Raw genomic sequence first — 17,835 nt, 5'->3', positions numbered from 1 at the left:
AAGAAGTAAAACTCTCACTGTTTGCAGATGACAAGATGCTGGACACAGAAAACCCAAAGATAGTATCAGAAAATTACTAGAGCTAATCAGTGAATTTAGCAAAGTTGCAGGATACAAAATCAATACACAGAAATCACTTGCATTTCTATATACTAACAATGAAAAATCAGAAAGAGAAATTAAGGAATTACCCTCATTCACCATTGTAACAAAAAAATTAAATATCTAGGAATAAACTTACCTAAGGAGACAAAAGAACTGTAACAAAAAATTATAAGACACTAATGAAAGAAATCAAGATGACATAAACAGATGGAGAGATATTCCATGTTCCTGGGTAGGAAGAATCAATATTGTGAAAGTTACTGTACTTCCAAACGCAATCTACAGATTTAATGCAATCTGTATCAAATTACCAGTAGCATTTTTCACAGAACTAGAACAAAAAATTTCACAATTCATATGGAAACACAACAGACCCCGAATAGCTAAAGCAGGCTTCAGAAAGAAGAATGCTGCTGGAGGAATCAACCTTCCTGACTTCAGATTATACTACAAAGCTACAGTCATCAAGACGGTATGGTAATGGCACAAAAACAGAAATATAGACCAAAGGAAGATGATAGAAAGCCAAGAAACCCATACACCTATGGATACCTTATTTTTGACAAAGGAGGCAAGAATATACAATGGGACAAAGACAGCCTCTTCAATAAATGGTGCTGGGAAAACTGGACAGCTACCTGCAAAAGAATGAAATTAGAACACTTCCTAACACCATACACAAAGATAAACTCAAAATGGATTAAAGACCTAAATGTAAGATGAGAAACTATAAAACTTCTAGAGGAAAACATAGGCAGAACACTTGATGACATAAATCAAAGCAAGATCCTCTATGACCCACCTCCTAGAGTAATGGAAATAAAAGCAAAAGTAAACAAGTGGGACCTAATTACACTTAAAAGCTTTTGCACAGCAAAGGAAACTATAAGCAAAGTGAAAAGACAACCCTCAGAATGGGAGAAAATAATAGCAAATGAAACAATGGACAAAGGATTAATTTCCAAAATATACAAGCAGCTCATACAACTCAAAACCAGAAAAACAAACAACCCAATCACAAAGTGGGAAAAAGACCTAAATAGACATTTCTCCAAAGAAGACATACAGATGGCTAACAAACATGAAAAGATGCTCAACATCACTCATTATTAGAGAAATGCAAATCAAAACTACAGTGAGTCAGTTCAGTTCAGTCGCTCAGTCATGTCCGACTCTTTGCGACCCCACGAACAGCAGCATGCCAGGCCTCCCTGTCCATCACCAACTCCCGGAGTCCACCCAAACCCATGTCCATTGTGTCAGTGATGCCATCCAACCATCTCATCCTCTGTCATCCCCTTCTCCTCCTGCCTTCAGTCTTTCCCAGCATCAGGGTCTTTTCCAATGCATCAGCTCTTTGCATCAAGTGGCCAAAGTATTGGAGTTTCAGCTTCAACGTCAGTCCCTCCAATGAACATCCAGGACTGATCCCCTTTAGGATGGACTGGTTGGATCTCCTTGTGGTCCAAGAGCCTCTCAAGAGTCTTCTCCAACACCACAGTTCAAAAGCATCAATTCTTTACATTACATTACCATATGTAAAATAGAGAGCCAATGGGAATTTGCTGTGTTGCTCAGGAAACTCAAACAGGAGCTCTGTATCAACCTAGAAGGGTGGGGTGGGGAGGGAGATGGGAGGGAGGTTCAAAAGGGAGGGGATAGATGTATACCTGTGGCTGATTCATGTTGAGGTTTGACAGAAAACAGCAAAATTCTGTAAAGTAATTGTCCTTCAATAAAAAATAGATTAATTAAAAAAAAATTTCCCGGCACATGGCAGGCATTCAAATTACAAGCATTATTATTGCGGGCTGCTCACGAGCCAGGGATCACACTGGTCCAATAAACAGGGCAGAGGGGCAAAGTACATAGTATAGAAAGAACTGAGAGGGGGGCTGTGCATCTGGCCTTCACAGTGAGATCCCAGTCAGCAGCGCACCAGGAAAAACCAAATCAAAAGCTAAAAATGGAGTTGCCATGATTCAGAAATCCCACTCTTGGGCATACATCCAGACAAAATTGTAATTAAAAAAGATACATGTGCCTCCATGTTATGTTCATAGCAACAGTATTTTACAATAGCTAAGACATAAAAACAACCCAAATATTCATCAATAAATGAATGGAAAAAGAAGATGTGGTGTTGGGACTTTCCTGGTGATGCAGTGGCTAAGACTCTGCACTCCTGATGCACAGGGCCTGGGTTCGATCCCTGGTTGGGGAACTAAGATCACATATGTCTCAACATGAGTTCGCATGCTGCAACTAAGACCCAGTACAGCCAAGTAAGTAAAAAGACACATTAAAAAAAAAAAATATGTGGTGTATATGTACAATGGATTACTAACCATAAAAAGAATGAAATAATGCCATTTTCAGCAACATGAATGGACATAGAGATTAACGTACTAAGCGAAGTAAGAAAGAGAAAAACAAATACCATATGATATCACTTATATGTGGAATCTAAAATAAAGCATAAATGAACATATATATAAAACAGAAATAGATTTCCAAGCATAGGAAACAGATTTGCAGTTGCCAAGGGGGAAGCAGTGTTGGGGAAACATGGATTCGCAGTTTGGGACTAGCAGATACAAACTATACAGGATGGATAAATGACAAGGTCCTAATGTATAGCTCAGGGAACTATATTCAATATCCTGTGATAAACCATAATGGAAAAGAATATGAATTAGAACATGTATGTGTACAAGAATCACTTTGCTGTAGAAAAGAAATTAACATAAGATTGTAAATCAATTACACTTCAATAGAATTTTTTAAAAATCAGATTATAACAATGTGTCCTGCATAATGAGAGGATGGGTGGACTCCCTAAGGTTTCAACAAAACAATCTTTGGATTCCAAGTTTGATTTCACACGGATTTTCCTAGAAGGAAACAATATGCCAAGTAGTTGACTTGAGTCAGGTCCCCTCCTCAGTTATATTTCCCAATGTAAATTATTAAATTGACACGCAGCTGTCACTTCAATCCACTGTGAGTGAGTTGGTCTAACTTTCCCAGAGTGGTCAACTCAGGGAGTGTTACTAGTTTGACAGACTCGCCATAACAAATACCACAGACTGGGTGGCTTAGACAACAGAAATGCATTTTCTCACAGTTCTAGAGGTTAGAAGTCCAAGATCAGTGTCAGCAGGTTTGGTTTCTCCTGAAGCCTCTCTTCTTGGCTTGCAGGCGGTAGACTTCTGTCTTCATATGGTCTTTCCTCTGCGTGCACACATCTGCTGTCCAAATTTTTCTGTGTCCAAATTTCCTCAAAAGAAATTTTGAAAATAAAAAAATATAAGGACATTAGACTGGATGAGGGCCTAATGTAAACACCCATTTTAACTTAATCACCTCTTCAAAGGCCTCATCTCCAAATACAGTCACGTCCTGAGGTAATGGGTGTGATGGCTTTAACATATGAATTTAGGGGGAGGGGCAGACACAATTCAGCCCACAAAAGGGCATATGGATAAAGTTTAAGTTCTGGGGCCTATGAAGGTAAAGGACAAGACTCTGAGCCACAGTGACTAATGACGGAAATGCCTCAATTAATCCCACCTGATGTATCAGGCATACTTCTGGCAGTTCATCCATGAAGACAACGTAAGGAACATGTGTTTTCTCTAACTCCATTCTGAGCTGGCTTGTTCTTTTAAAAATACTTCAGATTTCCTCATCTTTAGCAATTAAAATAGTTTATATTCCAACTTGGCAAGAAACCACATAAATCCTAACTAGTTTGTACATTCATCCTACATCCATTTTCCTTATCTTATAAATTCATTTTAATTCAATTTTAGTGTACTGGACTTAGTGGATCCAAAATCAAAATCAGAAATAACAGACAACACCCTTGTTCTTCTTTTAAAATAATTATCAATTATTTAAGATTGTATATGGTTCTGTCCAGAGGTATCTGAGTACTGAGTAACAAAACATATATCAAAACGACTTTTATGTGAAAGAAGTTTGCAATGAAAAGTACTCAGTGGCCAGTGAGAAGAAGGGACAAAAGGGACAAAAAGGAGTGTGCATTTACCGTTCGCTAACTATTTTTAGTGATGAACTAGATTAGTAATGATTACATTATTTTAATGGGAAATGTTGGGGAGGGATAGACTAAACATGAAATCCTGGAAGTTAAGACAGGAAAGGCCACATAATGATCCTAAGACAGAGGCTGATTGTAAGGTTACCAGCAGCTGCTACATCACATTTTGCAGATTCCAACAATTCCCCTAGACAGCATATTAAAAAGCAGAGACATTACTTTGCCAACAAAGGTCCGTCTAGTCAAGGCTATGGTTTTCCCAGTAGTCATGTATGGATGTGAGAATTGGACTGTAAAGAAAGCTAAGCACCAAAGAATTGGTGCTTTTGAACTGTGGTGTTGGAGAAGACTTGAGAGTCCCTTGGACAGCAAGGAGATCCAACCAGTCCATCCTAAAGGAAATCAGTCCTGAATATTCATTGGAAGGACTGATGCTGAAGCTGAAACTCCAATAACTTTGGCCACCTGATGTGAAGAACTGACTCACTGGAAAAGACCCTGATGTTGGGAAAGATTGAAGGCAGAAGGAGAAGGGGATGACAGAGGATGAGATGGCTGGATGGCATCACTGACTCAATGGACATGAGTTTGAGTAAACTCCGGGAGTTGGTGATGGACAGGGAGGCCTGGCATGCTGCAATCATGGGGTCGCAAAAAGTCGGACACGACTAAGCAACTGAACTGAACTGAACTGAACAGTTCCCCTAAACTAAACTATTTGACCAGAAGTCAAATGGCAAACTGACAACAATGAAATCTATTTTATAGTACTTCAATCACAGACAAGCATATGCTTACCTGAATCAGTATCAATTTTATGGAATTTGCTTTATATGATATAAACATTGAAGTTCTGAAAGTAAATGTGCTAAATCATGGTTTTTAGAAAAAAGACTTTTACTTAAAATTTCAGAACTTATTCAATATATTTTTATTAAAGTAGAACATATATGCATATATTTAAGTATAACTTAGCCGTCTTAAATATCTGCAACAGAGGTTGAAAGAGAAGCAGTAACATTTGTTCAACACTCCATATCTATTCATGTAAACTGGCTCAAATCCTTCTCAGAAGTAGACAGGTTATAAATAAAAGAACTCATGCACAAGTCATTCAAGACACTACGAATGACACTCAAACACATCTTTTTATTATATACTAAATTTAAAAATACAAATCTTATTAAAAATGCTTATGAAACATTGTATACATAAGTACTGTCAAATACTATCAGATTATGACATTATGTACATTTGCTAAGGTTAATTAGAAACAGAACAACATTCATAATTTTGCTGACAATGAATTTCAGAAGTCAAATATTTTAATTAACATTTGGCAACTTTGAAGTAGTGATCTGCACAGGAAGATGTCTGCAGAGGTAAAACAGTGAGAAAACAAACGGAAAAATGCAGATATTCCTGCCCTAAGTGTTAATAAGTCGATCTCTTCTTCATCCTCTTAAGTCTCAATATAACAGAAATTAAAGTGCATAAGACCGCCAGGAATACCTGATTTGGTTGTACCCTAATACATACTACAGCCAATTGTGCTGCCATATTGAGGGCTTCGATCTCTGTACTGTTCCCGAGGTTTTAGAAGTTAATTTTGAATGTGACTAGGGGAAGAGAGGCCAATACTTTCTAAATTGCACAAAGCGGCCTTAAAGTGTAGAAACACCAAAGATAAAAGTATTAATTTGGGAATAGATTCAAGGAGATCGTCCCTGTCTATTTTGCCCTAGAAATAAAATTAGGATATGAACCTAGTTTTACCTCTGGAAAATGCTTACTAAAAATCTGTTTCGAAAGATCAGACATGTATAGCAAGTACCACAATACTGTCAGTTACTGTCCAGCCACTTACATACTGTATCATAAATACCAGGCATCAATACCTGCCCTCCAAAGATTCACAAGAAACACAGGAAGAAGCATGTTACTACTTGACACTAATCTTGCTAATCAACATAAAGCATGATCTGTAAAAATAGGTCACAACCATACAATCAAGGAAGAGGAGAAGGAAAGCTGCTAGTTTATAAAAGTGCTCCTTTTAGCTTTCAAGCCCAATAGCTTAATTTTGGGTAAAATAAGATTGTAAAGTAAGGCCATCAGTTCTAAATAAGCTGATGAAGCCATCTATACATATGCACGTATATACGTTTAAATTTCAGTTCTGATTTAACACGAATGTGCTATTACAAACCATTTATAGGAAACATCTTATCAGGCTTATTTACAAATATGTGATCAGAGAAAAGATCTTGAAAATCAAGAAAACTGCAGATAAATGTAGCCATTGCTAACACAGTTCACTAAAGGTAAGACAGATTTACATAAAAACCAAAGAAAAAAGTTTAGTAAGAAACCCCTACCATATACACCTATTGGTCATTGGATCAAAAAGGCAAATAAATGTAATGATCATGACTAAACTTTTATTACTGTCTCTTTTAATAACATATCAACATGAGGTTTACTTAGAATACTACCTATAAATACACAGTCTCTCATGATTCAATGAGAATATTAAGTTATTGAATACATTTTTTTATTCCCATGGCACATCATACTTGGTAACACTAATAAGGTAGATTTAGATAACACTTAAATCATGATTACGAATGTTTAATTGAGTATTTTCCTTTCTGTAGCTGTGAAATGTAAAGCTTAGATTTGCTTCCATCAGGCCTCTTAAACCAAACTTCATCATGGTTAATTGTTGTAATTACAGCACTAAAAAGAAAAAAAAATATGAATGAACGAATGACAGTATGCCTCCTCCACTCATTTTAGAGCATTAGCTATAAAACCACAATAGCTGGACTGTAAGGGCAGACTCAGGTATGTAATTGTCATTTATCAGAATGCTACTAGCAGGGCATGCGGCCAAAAATACCACATTCAGCAACACAATTATCTCCTTTCTTTTCTTAATAGAGTTGTTAAAATTTACTCTTGGAACCATTAAAAGCACATTGTCCATTCCCACTCCACCTCCAAAAGACAAAAAAGTGGAGCTAAAACCACTCCTTATCTATGGTATTACAGCTCCAACTCATATTGATATGGTTGTAGGATATGTTCTAAATACAAATCTTAATTCCCAGTGTCAAGCATCTATGATACTCAAACAGATTTTTTTTTAAACACTATTAATCTTTAATATATTAGGGTGGTGCAAAGGTAATTGCGGTTTTGCATTGTTGAACTTTGCCATTTGATATGGAATACATTCTTAAATAAATGTGGTTATGTTATACATCATTTTTTAATATACATTTCTCACTTTATGTATTTTTGCTAATGACTTATTACTTGCTGTGTATTTTACATTTATGTTAGACAAGGGAAATGATGCTAGACAAAAAGCAGATTTGGGTGATTTTTCTTATTCGAGTTCAAAATGGGTCGTAAAGCAGCAGAGACAACTCACAACATCAATGCATTTGACCCAGAAACTGCTAATGAACAGACAGTACAGTAGTGGCTCAAGACGCTTTGCAAAGGCGCAGAGAGCCTGAAGATGAGGAGTGCAGCGGCCGGCCACCAGAGGCTGACAACGAAACTGAGAGCCGTCATCGAAGCTGATCCTATTACAACTGCACGAGAAGTTGTTGAAGAACTCAACACTGATTATTGAGATCAAATCGCCAACACCCGCTGGATATCGAAAAAGCAAGAGAGTTCCAGAAAAACATCTATTTCTGCTTTATTGACTATGCCAAAGTCTTTGTGTGAATCACAATAAACTGTGGAAAATTCTGGAAAAGATGGGAATACCAGACCACCTGACCTGCCTCTTGAGAAACCTCTATGCAGGTCAAGAAGTAACAGTTAGAACTGGACATGGAACAACAGACTGGTTCCAAATAGGAAAAGGAGTACATCAAGGCTTATTTAACTGATGTGCAGAGTACATCATAAGAAACGCTGGGCTGGAAGAAGCACAAGCTGGAATCAAGATTGCCGGGAGAAACATCAACAACCTCAGCTATGCAGATGACACCACCCTTATGGCAGAAAGTGAAGAAGAACTAAACAGCCTCTTGATGAAAGTGAAAGAGGAGAGTGAGAAAGTTGGCTTAAAGCTCAACATTCAGAAAACTAAGATCATGGCATCCAGTTGCATCACTTCATGGCAAATAGATGGGGAAACAGTGGAAACAGTGGCTGACTTTATTTTTTTGGGCTCCAAAATCACTGCAGATGGTGACTGCAGCCACGAAATTAAAAGATGCTTACTCCTTGGAAGGAAAGTTATGACCAACCTAGACAGCTTATTGAAAAGCAGAGACATTACTTTGTCAACAAAGGTCCATCTAGTCAAGGCTATGGCTTTTCCAGTAGTCATGTATGGATGTAAGAGTTGTACTATAAAGAAAACTGAGTGCTGAAGAATTGATTCTTTTGAACTGTGGTGTTGAATAAGACTCTTGAGAGTCCCTTGGACTGCAAGGAGATCCAACCAGTCCATCCTAAATGAGATCAGTTCTGGGTATTCATTGGAAGGACTGATGTTGAAGATGATTCTCCAATACTCTGGATGACCAGCTCAGCAGTTGGACCAAGAAGCAGCTCCAAAGCACTTCCCAAAGCCAAATTTACACCAAAAAAAGGTCACAGTCACTGTTTGGTGGTCTGCTGCCCATCTGATCCACTACAGCTTTCTGAATCCTGATGAAACCATTAGATCTAAGAAGTATGCTCAGCAAATTGATGAGATGCACTGAAAACTGCAATGCCTGCATCCAGCATGCAACAGAAAGGGTCCAATTCTTCTCCACGAAAACACCCAAACACACATCGCACCACCACCGTTTCAAAGTTGAACAAATTGGGATACGAGTTTTGCCTCATCTGCCATATTCACCTAACCTCATGCCAACTGACAACCACTTCAAGCATCTCAACAACTTCTTGTGGGGAAAACGCTTCCACAACCAGCAGGTGCAGAAAATGTTTTCTAAGAAAGAGTTCATCACATCTCGAGGCATGGATTTTTGTGCTACAGAAATAAACTCATTTTTCGTTGGCAAAAATGTGTTGATTGTAATGGTTCCCATTTTGATTAATAAAGATGTGTTTGAAGCTAGTAACAATGATTTAAAATTCACAGTCCAAAACCACAATTACATTTGCACCAACCTAACAGAATTCTTTCTAAAACTATGTTTATGTTTAATCCTCTTTTATGCTATTTTATCTCCTTTTTAGGGCTACCCTGGTGGCTCAATAGTAAAGAATCCACCTGCTAATACAGGAGACACGGGTTTGATCTATGGTGCAGGAAGACCCCCTGGAGCCTTCCCCTGGAGAAGGAAACGGCAACCCACTCCAGTATTCTTGCCTGGGAAGTCCCTTGGATAAAGGAGTCTGACTGGCTACAGTCCAAGGGGTTGCAAAGAGTCAGACACAACTTAGTGACTGAGCACAAGCATTTCCTTTCTAACCACATTTACACTACACAGTAGTAGTTACATGTCTCAAAAGCAATAAGATAAAGCAAAGAAGCCAGGGGTATTTTTTATATATATATATATATAATATAATATAATATAAATGCTTCCCAGGTGGTGCTAGTGGTAAAAAACCTACCTGCCAATATTGGATATCTAAGAGACATCGATTCGATCCCTGGGTCAGGAAGATCCCCTGGAGGAGGGCATGACAACTCACCCTAGTATTTTGCCTGGAGAATCCCATGGACAGAGGAGCCTGGCAGGCTACAATCCATGGGATCACAAAGAATCTGACACAACTGAAGCAACTAGCATGCACACACACAGATTCTAAGTAGTAGTAGTTATATGACTCAAAAGCAAGAAGATAAAGCAAAAAACCCAGGGGCATTATATATATAACCTAGTAATTAATTAGCTCAATGGACTTTTATGAGAAAAGTTTGCTCCTGAAATGAGTATTCAATACTAAATGCAAACACTTTATTTACTATTACTACCTAGAAAAAGTTATTTTCTTATTGTAGAGGACAAAAAAACCTCTGAGGATTAAATAATAAACTGCTAAAGGAACTAAAGAAGTGAGGCACATTAATATTTTCCAAAGGTCACATCAGAGAAAACTTAAGAAGGCTCTATAAATAATTATACAAACTTTATTTAAGCCCAGACAGGTTGAATCTTTTAAAAGGCAATTTTCAGTTTGCAAGTTATACTTTAATTACCATCACTCTAAATTTTCATTAATTTTCCATTCCTTTCCCATTCTAATTGACGGGATTTTTTAAATAGAAAATACTAAAATATTCCCCCAAAAGTTAAGAATTAAGAGCCACACAGTGGAAGCACACTGTCAAATTTATAGTAGTCTGGTTTAAAGGTCATAATACGAGAATGGTAACAAGTCATCTACTGTAAGAATTAACAAATGGGATTTCTTACCTGGCTAAATAATTCTAATCTTTCCACTTATGTTAATGCTTGTGTCCATGAACTTAATATGTAACTCTAGTGTATAACATTAACACCGGTGTTCAAACATGCTAATCAAATCATACATCACGAGAAGAAAGAAATCCATAGGCAAATGTTAATGTATTATGAATGCACTACACAAGCAGCAAAGATTTACCGACAACAACGCAGTACACTCTAATACTAAGCAGCATTGAAACAATAAAGGCTTTTTACCTTGTAGGACATTCGTCTTTTTTGTCAATACATATCGTCTGTCCACGTATATACCATTCACCGTCATAGTATAACCTTCCCTCTTCGGATCTAGCACTGTGCAGGTGTTTTTCCAGTTTCACGGGTGCTAAAGGGATCAGTTCAAAAACCATCATATTAATAAGACACTGTCAGAAGAACAAAAGTGCAGAACACTTAAGCGTTAATACCAATCACGCATATATATGAAAAAACACTAAAAATATTTTAGATAACAAACCTACATCTAATAAAAACAAAGGGAATTTCATTTCCTACATTTTTTATATAATTCAGTTTTTAATAGAGCTATTTAATAAAGCTAAACAATATATAGTAAATCAATTAACTAGACAAGTGCAAGAGGGCAGATATATTACTCATTATTAATGCCAGTTTTAAGTAAGATTTAAAATCTGAGTTGTCATATTTCCACTGAAAAACCCTGATGGCTCAGACGGCAAAGAATCTGCCTGCAAAGCGGGAGACTCAGGTTCAATCCCTGGGAGGGGAAGATCCCCTGGAGAAGGGAATGGCAACCCAGTATTCTTGCCTGGAGAAATTCCATGGAAAGAGGAGGCTGGTGGGCTACAGTCCATGGGGTTGCAAAGAGTCAGACACAACCAAATGACTAACACACACACAAACAATATATAATAAAGCAATAACTAGACAAGTGTAAGGAGGAGAGACGATGCACTCTGCTTTACTAGTGCCAATTTTAAGTAAGATTTAAAATCTAAGTTATCGTAATTCCACTGAAAATTATATTTTTTCATATTGTCTCACCTGACACTTTATTGTCTCAACTGACACTTTCAAAAGAGCAAAGTTTAACATATATTCCAAGAATTTCCCAGGCCTTTGATTCTAAAAAGCAAATGCCCTCAGTAGAATTTTCATTTTGAAATTCTAGAAATGGTTTGAGATTCATCAGATAAACTCATGCAGGAAAAAAAAAAATTCTTTATGGAAGCACACTGTCAAAAGCACACCATGAAATACGCCCCTCTGCATCATTCAAATGTCACCACCTCAGAAAGGTCTTCCCCAACCACTCTACCCACTCCTCATTAATCTTCCTCACAGCTTTATATTTCCTTCATAGCAATTATTACAATTTGTCATTATCTAGTTAGTTATCTATTTACATTTACATTATCATTCTGCCTCCCTCAAGGAAGTTCCAGGAAGATTCAAGTCTTGCACCACTGCATTCACTGACCTCAAAAAGTGCCTGGTATGTAAAAGGTTTTCAGTAAGTATTCACTCATTCATTCATTCAACAAATGTTTTCTGAGCACTGTGACTGAAACAGACAGATTTCTGACCTTTGTGGAGCTTACGATTCTCTCAGGAGACAGGTAAACATGTAAACAATCAAAAAATTACAAATTGTGGTAAGTGCCATGAAGAAAACAAAGAATACACAAGCTAAAGATAACAGGGGCTGGGGAGGAGACGCATTCAACAGTGTAGTGAGACTCTTAAAGGAATCCATGGCTCAAATCTATATAGTGAAAGAAGGTAGAAACAGAGAAATTATTCTAGACAATAACGTCTGTCACTACTTTGGCAGTGATTTCTGGATTTTTGATGAACCCCACTGCAAGCATTCTAATCTCTCTCATAGAAAATATAGGTATAGAAGTAATTTTGCCCACAATTCCAGAGGCTTGTGGAATTGAAATTCCACAATTCCTATTCACAGTCTCTCTGAAGGCCATCCACGGACTCCAGACACCTCCCCTATAGAATTATTGAGCCCATTAAAAAACACTAAATAAATACTTTTAAGATTACTGATCCATTATCAGCAATTGTAATGCAGTTGAAATACTAAAAGAAGAAATACATTCCATTTAGAAATTGTGAAACTTTTACATGAGGCAAAGACTCCAGAAGAATTTTTCACAGTTCTGCATATAGTGTTCACTGATGACATGAAACCAGTGATGGGGGAGTGGTTTAATATGTAGATGACTTTAAAAGTCTCCAAAGAGAAGATTTCTGAACTCAGACAAAATGACTTACGTTCTGTTTTCACTCTATGTGGACCAAGTGTAGCCATTGCCTTAATTAAAAAAAAAAAAGAAGAAAGATGTCTGAGTTCAAAATCAAAGTATATTTAGATATCCATTTAATATATAAAACTTACAAGCTTAATAACAAACACAGTGAAACATGATCTGCTTCAATAAATTGGTAATTTCTAAAACCATGGGAATATAAAATTTCTTCTAGAGATGTTATCAATACCTAAGATAATCTCAAATTCTCAACTGAGAAGCTTCTGAGAATGAAAAATTTTAATGGGAAAATAAGTCTCCACTTTCAAACAAGCACAGAAAATCTTCTAACATTTCAATGTTTAATGACAAAATGCAAAAATATATAATAAAGGTTCAAATATTCACTCACTTTCATTCATTCAACAAATATATCTGAGTGCCTTCTGTGAGCCAGTACCAGGCTAAGAACTAGGCACAGAATGGTAATTCATTACTATTTTGGGGCAACCTAAACACTTTTCCATACTTTTGCATAAATTATTAATTACGTTATCACAGGAAAAAATACAATCAAACTGCTAACATGCCTCTCTTAAAATACTCTTGCAATCCACAGTTATCTGTATTAGTAATGACTGCCTTAGAGAGACTGTTGCAAAGTAAAGCATATTTACAACAATATTTTCATGTATTAGTGAAAAATTATAGACTCTTAAAAAGTAGACTACAAAAAATATACTTGAATTCCATTGCTCTTTAATCATACCTTCCTTATTGTTGTCCAGTCTTCAAGAATATCAAGATCTTGTAACATATAAACTATATATGGACGTTAAAAAGTCAAGGTCAGTTTAGCTGTAAGAATTTCAATTTTACACTACACTTCCAAATTTCTGTTTTTCAGAGACTGGAACAATGACTTAAGACAGAAACCTTCAGCATGCTGAATTCTGACTCCAAACTGTTTTTCAAAAAACTTAGTATCGGCATAAGTATGTTCTAGTACTTCAGATATTATAACTATATTCTCTTAATCCTATGGTGTCTCTGACAGTAAGATACACCAACAACCTAATCACTATTTTGAGGTGGGTGAGGGGAAAGCAGGAGCCAGCGGAGGGCACCATAGGGAATGCCAAGATTGAATGTATACATTAATTTAATTTAAAGACATACCAGTTTCAGAAACATTAAAAATGTTAAAAAGTACACATGAGAATTAACCAATCATGCTATATAATAAACAACTGCTTCATTTCAAAGCCCTTGTGATCTACAAAGCCATATTAATTTTCAAAGTTGAGATCATGGCTAAATTTCTTATCCTCTCTACCTCGCTTAATCTAAACTATACCCTTCTGCTTTCAATCATTTTTAAAAATCATCTTTTCTTATTACAGGATTATGCAAATAAAGACAATGTATACTAATAAAAGTTACAAAGATATGCACAGTGCAAAAAAGTACATTAAAACAACAACAAAAAATTTTTAAAAAAACAGAAAATTTGAAAAAGGATATCTGACACAACAACTGGCTTCTTTTTGTCAGGACTGAAAGGATCCTTCCTCTTTTTTCTTGACTGAAGCTCATCGTTCCACAGCTCTGGCAAGTAAATAAAAATTAAGTATTATCTGACTTCTTGAGATCAAAGGGAAAAAAAGACTATAATTTCATAGTAGCAAAACTGCATTGGCGGCTATGTTTATATGATATAAATATGGGTATATGCTGTATATATATATGACTAGATATAATTTCATGAGCAGCTATATATTCATGAATTTTCCTCTGCTTTCATTAGAGCAAAATTCAATTTGGCACTTAATGCCTAGTAACTGATGAACATAAATGTCAGGCACTTAAATATTCATCACGAGTGGTCTCAACTAATCTTCGAAGCTACCTCTCAGGCAGACAGTTTCATTACTTCAATCATACGAAGAGACTGACTCAGAAAAGCTAAAACAACTGTCACCCATGGTCACCCAACTAATGGAACAGTGGCACGGGAGCCTGCCTTCTCCATACTGGAGAAACAGAATTTATAACAAGTAACATAGTACACATGCAAGAATCATAGGATAACCCAGGAAATCTTCCAAGGTGTAGAAAGCCTTTCCCTGAAAAAGCCAATTTCACTTTGGCCTAATCTCATTGTTAATAAATATTTCCCTTTTTTGAGACAAAAATCTGCCTCCTTATAGTATCCATCCTTTTGTCCTAGTTTGTGTAGGACCAAGAGAAAAGGCTTCTACTCCTTCTTCCACGTGACAATCTTTCAAGACTTAAGAGGAAAGAATATATACTGTAGCTGTCTTCCAATACTAACTACTCTTCTGTTGTACTAATATTCTTAACTAGTCTTACAGTACATTATTCTTATGCCTGTTGTTCTGCCGCACTTCTATTTTATTCCTTTTCATGTGCTTCATTTTCTACATCTTTCTGAAGTATGAGTCCAAATTAAAGCAACACTCACAATCACAGCAAATTCTTTAGCAGTCTTCCTCCTTGCCCTCTCTTTAGGACACCTGATTTATATACCGTTTGTATAGGAGGCGAGATGTGATGAGACACCTCAGGAAACCAGAGGTTCAGTGTCACTTACACCTGAGTCACAGCCTTCCCTTTACCTGAGGTAATATCGATGCTGTGCCGGTCCTCTTCAAGCCTTCTGATCTTCTCCTCCAGCTCACTCTGTACTGTATCATACAACAAAAGCTTTTCACTCTGGGATAAAAAAAAAACAGACCACACATAAGTAGGAAGAAAAGAATCGTTCCATATTTAACTAACAGTATCAAATAACTCACTCTTCAAGTATTTTAACATATGGTGCTTTTGTTGAAATTCAACTTAAAAATTTTAATGATGAAATGTCAAATATATGAATGAACTAAGACTAGAAAGTAAAGAATCTAAGTATACAGTGAACTACACACAATTGTTTAAGAACATCTAAATCTTAAAAAAAAAAGAACATCTAAATCTGCATGTGATAAAGAGGCAAATATTTACTTCATAAAAAACTCATAGTGAGCTCCTGTAGCCCCTTTTAAATACAGGCAGGTCCCCTGTCAGCACAATGGAGAGCCTGTCCTGTAAAATGCATCATTGTAAAACAAACTATTTTTTCTCCTATCAGAACAATTCCTCACTAATATGCCAATCATATTAAAAGAGATTAATATATCATCAAGAGAAAAAATTCAAGTATAAATTTTATAATTATTTAAACAATTCAATTAAAGATAAAATTGTAAAATTACAAGCTAATTATATCCCAATCTTTCCACAAAACTATAGAAATACTGAGCCACTGGCTAAGAGACAAGACTATTTACTAGTAAATCAGACTAGAATCCAGGTCTACTTGTTCTAGCCCATTGTTTTTTTTATTATAAAATACTGTATCCTTTATTTTAAAAGCTACAAGATGAGCATCAATGTGTGTGTATGTGTGTATGTGTGTGCACTCAGTAGTGTCCAACTCTATGTGACCCCATGGACTGTAGTCCATCAGGCTCCTCTGTTCATGGAATTTTCTAAGCAAGAATACTGGAGTGGGTTGCCATTTCCCACTATAATTTTATATGATAAATTACACATAGATTTATAATCTAAAAGGCTGTGACAGATTGCCACCCACCGACCACATGCATATCTCTAGTAAAGACAATAGCCTATTGGGATATAGCTAGATATGACTGTCTCATAGTAGCTACTGGAATACAGTTTGTTATGATTTCTTGTGGAAGGCATAAGTCATGCCCATTTTCAGCATTCCCAGTGTCAATCATGAAGTCTTCTCTTTTGGGGTTTGAAATTTAGAGTCTACATATGCTTGAAGGTTCTCCCAAGTGGTAGAGAAAAGATGGTTTCTGTAAATTTGAAGCAATCTTGGAGGTAGAGAGAAAGCAGAGCTGAAGAAGGCTAAAACTAGATCTCCTTTGAAAAATTATCTCATTACATGTTACTCTCTATGCTAACTTCTTTTTACTTACTCCTCTGCCTTTGGTAAAATTTTATTGAATAGTTTAGCATTATCTACATTGTACTACAAGAATTGGGAACTGTTACATAGCAGATAAGAAGCAAGAACAGGCTGCAGCCACAGTCAAGATTGTGTGATGGCTATGAATAGAACCAGATTCTCCAACCAAAGAGGACTCTGAAAGCTAAGCAGAAGTGATAAAGACTTTGCTTTCAAGAATATTTCAATGAAAAAAATTTTTGTAAAAATTACCATTAAAAAAAAGAATATGGACTTTAAGCTGTTAAATTCTCTTTGTATTCCATCGATATATTTGTCCTAGGCCAAGCAGAAATTCTGAAATAAACCTACCAGTCATTGTTTACAATTAAAAAAAAAAAAAAGGTACAATGGGACTGAAATGTTTGAAGTTTTGAAGGCATCTCTAAAAAATATTATAGGTATACTTTAAATTACACAAATAGAAGTGTCTTGACTCTATCCTCATTATTCTTTGTTCTTCTCTCCCTTATCCCCAGCCCCTCAACAGCCTTCCATGAGAAGGAAAGAAAGTCATAAATGAAGCAAGTAAAAAGCCATCCAGAAAAGAAAGAGGCATTCAAACTCCCTTGCTCTGGTGCCTCTAGAGCCTTCTATACTCAATAGGTAATTTAGCTTTTTTAAAGTATTACTAATTATAACTACATATTTGGCTTCAAAATCCCACCCCCCTCCAATCTTCACACGTATACTTAGTGAACCTGCTCACTGACCCCTTTCACCAACTGAGACCATGCTCGTACTCATCAGGGCCATGTTAGGGAGTGCCAGGAAAGTGGCTCCAAGGTTCCATGTTTGCACTGGTCTCCCTCTGGCCTGGGTTCAGAACCAACTGCCTGTTGGCAGTTCCCTGACTAAGGCATCTCACAGTTTTGAACCTGAACTAGCGTCTTGGGAGACTTTCAAGGACTAGCATTACCAGAGAAAGAACAAAACATATTA

The 17,835-nt window shown here is 36.5% G+C and overlaps 1 protein-coding gene across 2 annotated transcripts in view; it reads right to left on the bottom strand.

Moving 5' to 3' along the window:
• Window positions 1–2,391: 2,391 nt before the first annotated feature.
• Window positions 2,392–17,835, bottom strand: part of BRMS1L (BRMS1 like transcriptional repressor) — a 41,931-nt gene continuing 26,487 nt past the window's right edge. The window contains exons 5-10 of one of the 2 annotated variants that reach the window (XM_043922052.1): window positions 15,494–15,590; window positions 14,379–14,462; window positions 13,624–13,688; window positions 12,880–12,919; window positions 10,828–10,954; window positions 2,392–3,385 (exon numbers count right to left, since the gene is read on the bottom strand). In XM_043922052.1, the coding sequence (XP_043777987.1) occupies window positions 3,262–3,385; window positions 10,828–10,954; window positions 12,880–12,919; window positions 13,624–13,688; window positions 14,379–14,462; window positions 15,494–15,590 (537 nt within the window). In that variant the 3' untranslated portion in view covers window positions 2,392–3,261. Of the gene's footprint in view, window positions 3,386–5,300; window positions 6,911–10,827; window positions 10,955–12,879; window positions 12,920–13,623; window positions 13,689–14,378; window positions 14,463–15,493; window positions 15,591–17,835 lie in introns of those variants that run through there. The other variant, XM_043922053.1, reaches the window with a different exon arrangement.

Source organism: Cervus elaphus, chromosome 13, assembly GCF_910594005.1.
Source record: "Cervus elaphus chromosome 13, mCerEla1.1, whole genome shotgun sequence".
NCBI classification, from domain to species: Eukaryota; Metazoa; Chordata; class Mammalia; order Artiodactyla; family Cervidae; genus Cervus; species Cervus elaphus.
Note: the sequence above shows the minus strand (reverse complement) of the source record. Positions and strands in the feature narration are given on the sequence as shown.